Consider the following 396-nt stretch of genomic DNA (forward strand, 5'->3'; position numbering starts at 1 on the left):
GGGGCACCGGCACCAGAAAGCCCCTGGGAGCCTCCGGAGCCCAGCTGACCTGGGGGAGCCACATGGGAACAGCAGCCAGGTGGCCAGCGGGTGCCAGGCCCGCCACAGCCGGGAGGCGCCTCCGCCCGGGGCTGGCGCCAGAGCCCGCCCACTGGGACCCCGGCTCACCTGGCCCGCGTGGTCGAAGGACCGCACCCTGGCGACTTTGTGCTGGACCGTGGAGTAGTAGGCCAGCTTGGTCAGAGACCCCCCTGCGGGCGAGACAAACACGGGCGTTTGGAAGCGGACGGAGGGACCCGAGCTCAGCCCTCCACGTGCTCTCCTTCCCGGACTTGGGCTGTGGGCACAGGCGTCTGCTGCCACTTGAACTTGAAGACCCTGCGGGCACCACACCGA

The 396-nt window shown here is 70.5% G+C and overlaps 1 protein-coding gene across 1 annotated transcript in view; it reads right to left on the reverse strand.

Annotated features, from left to right (window-relative positions):
• The window catches only part of PANK4 (pantothenate kinase 4), a gene marked incomplete at both ends in the record, with an annotated part of 7404 nt that extends 7008 nt beyond the window's left edge, over positions 1-396 (reverse strand). The window contains one exon of the mRNA XM_015566077.1: positions 169-396. Within this exon, the coding sequence (XP_015421563.1) occupies positions 169-396 (228 nt within the window). The remainder of the gene's footprint in view (positions 1-168) is intronic.

Source organism: Myotis davidii, unplaced genomic scaffold (assembly GCF_000327345.1).
Source record: "Myotis davidii unplaced genomic scaffold, ASM32734v1 scaffold1762, whole genome shotgun sequence".
Taxonomy (NCBI): Eukaryota; Metazoa; Chordata; class Mammalia; order Chiroptera; family Vespertilionidae; genus Myotis; species Myotis davidii.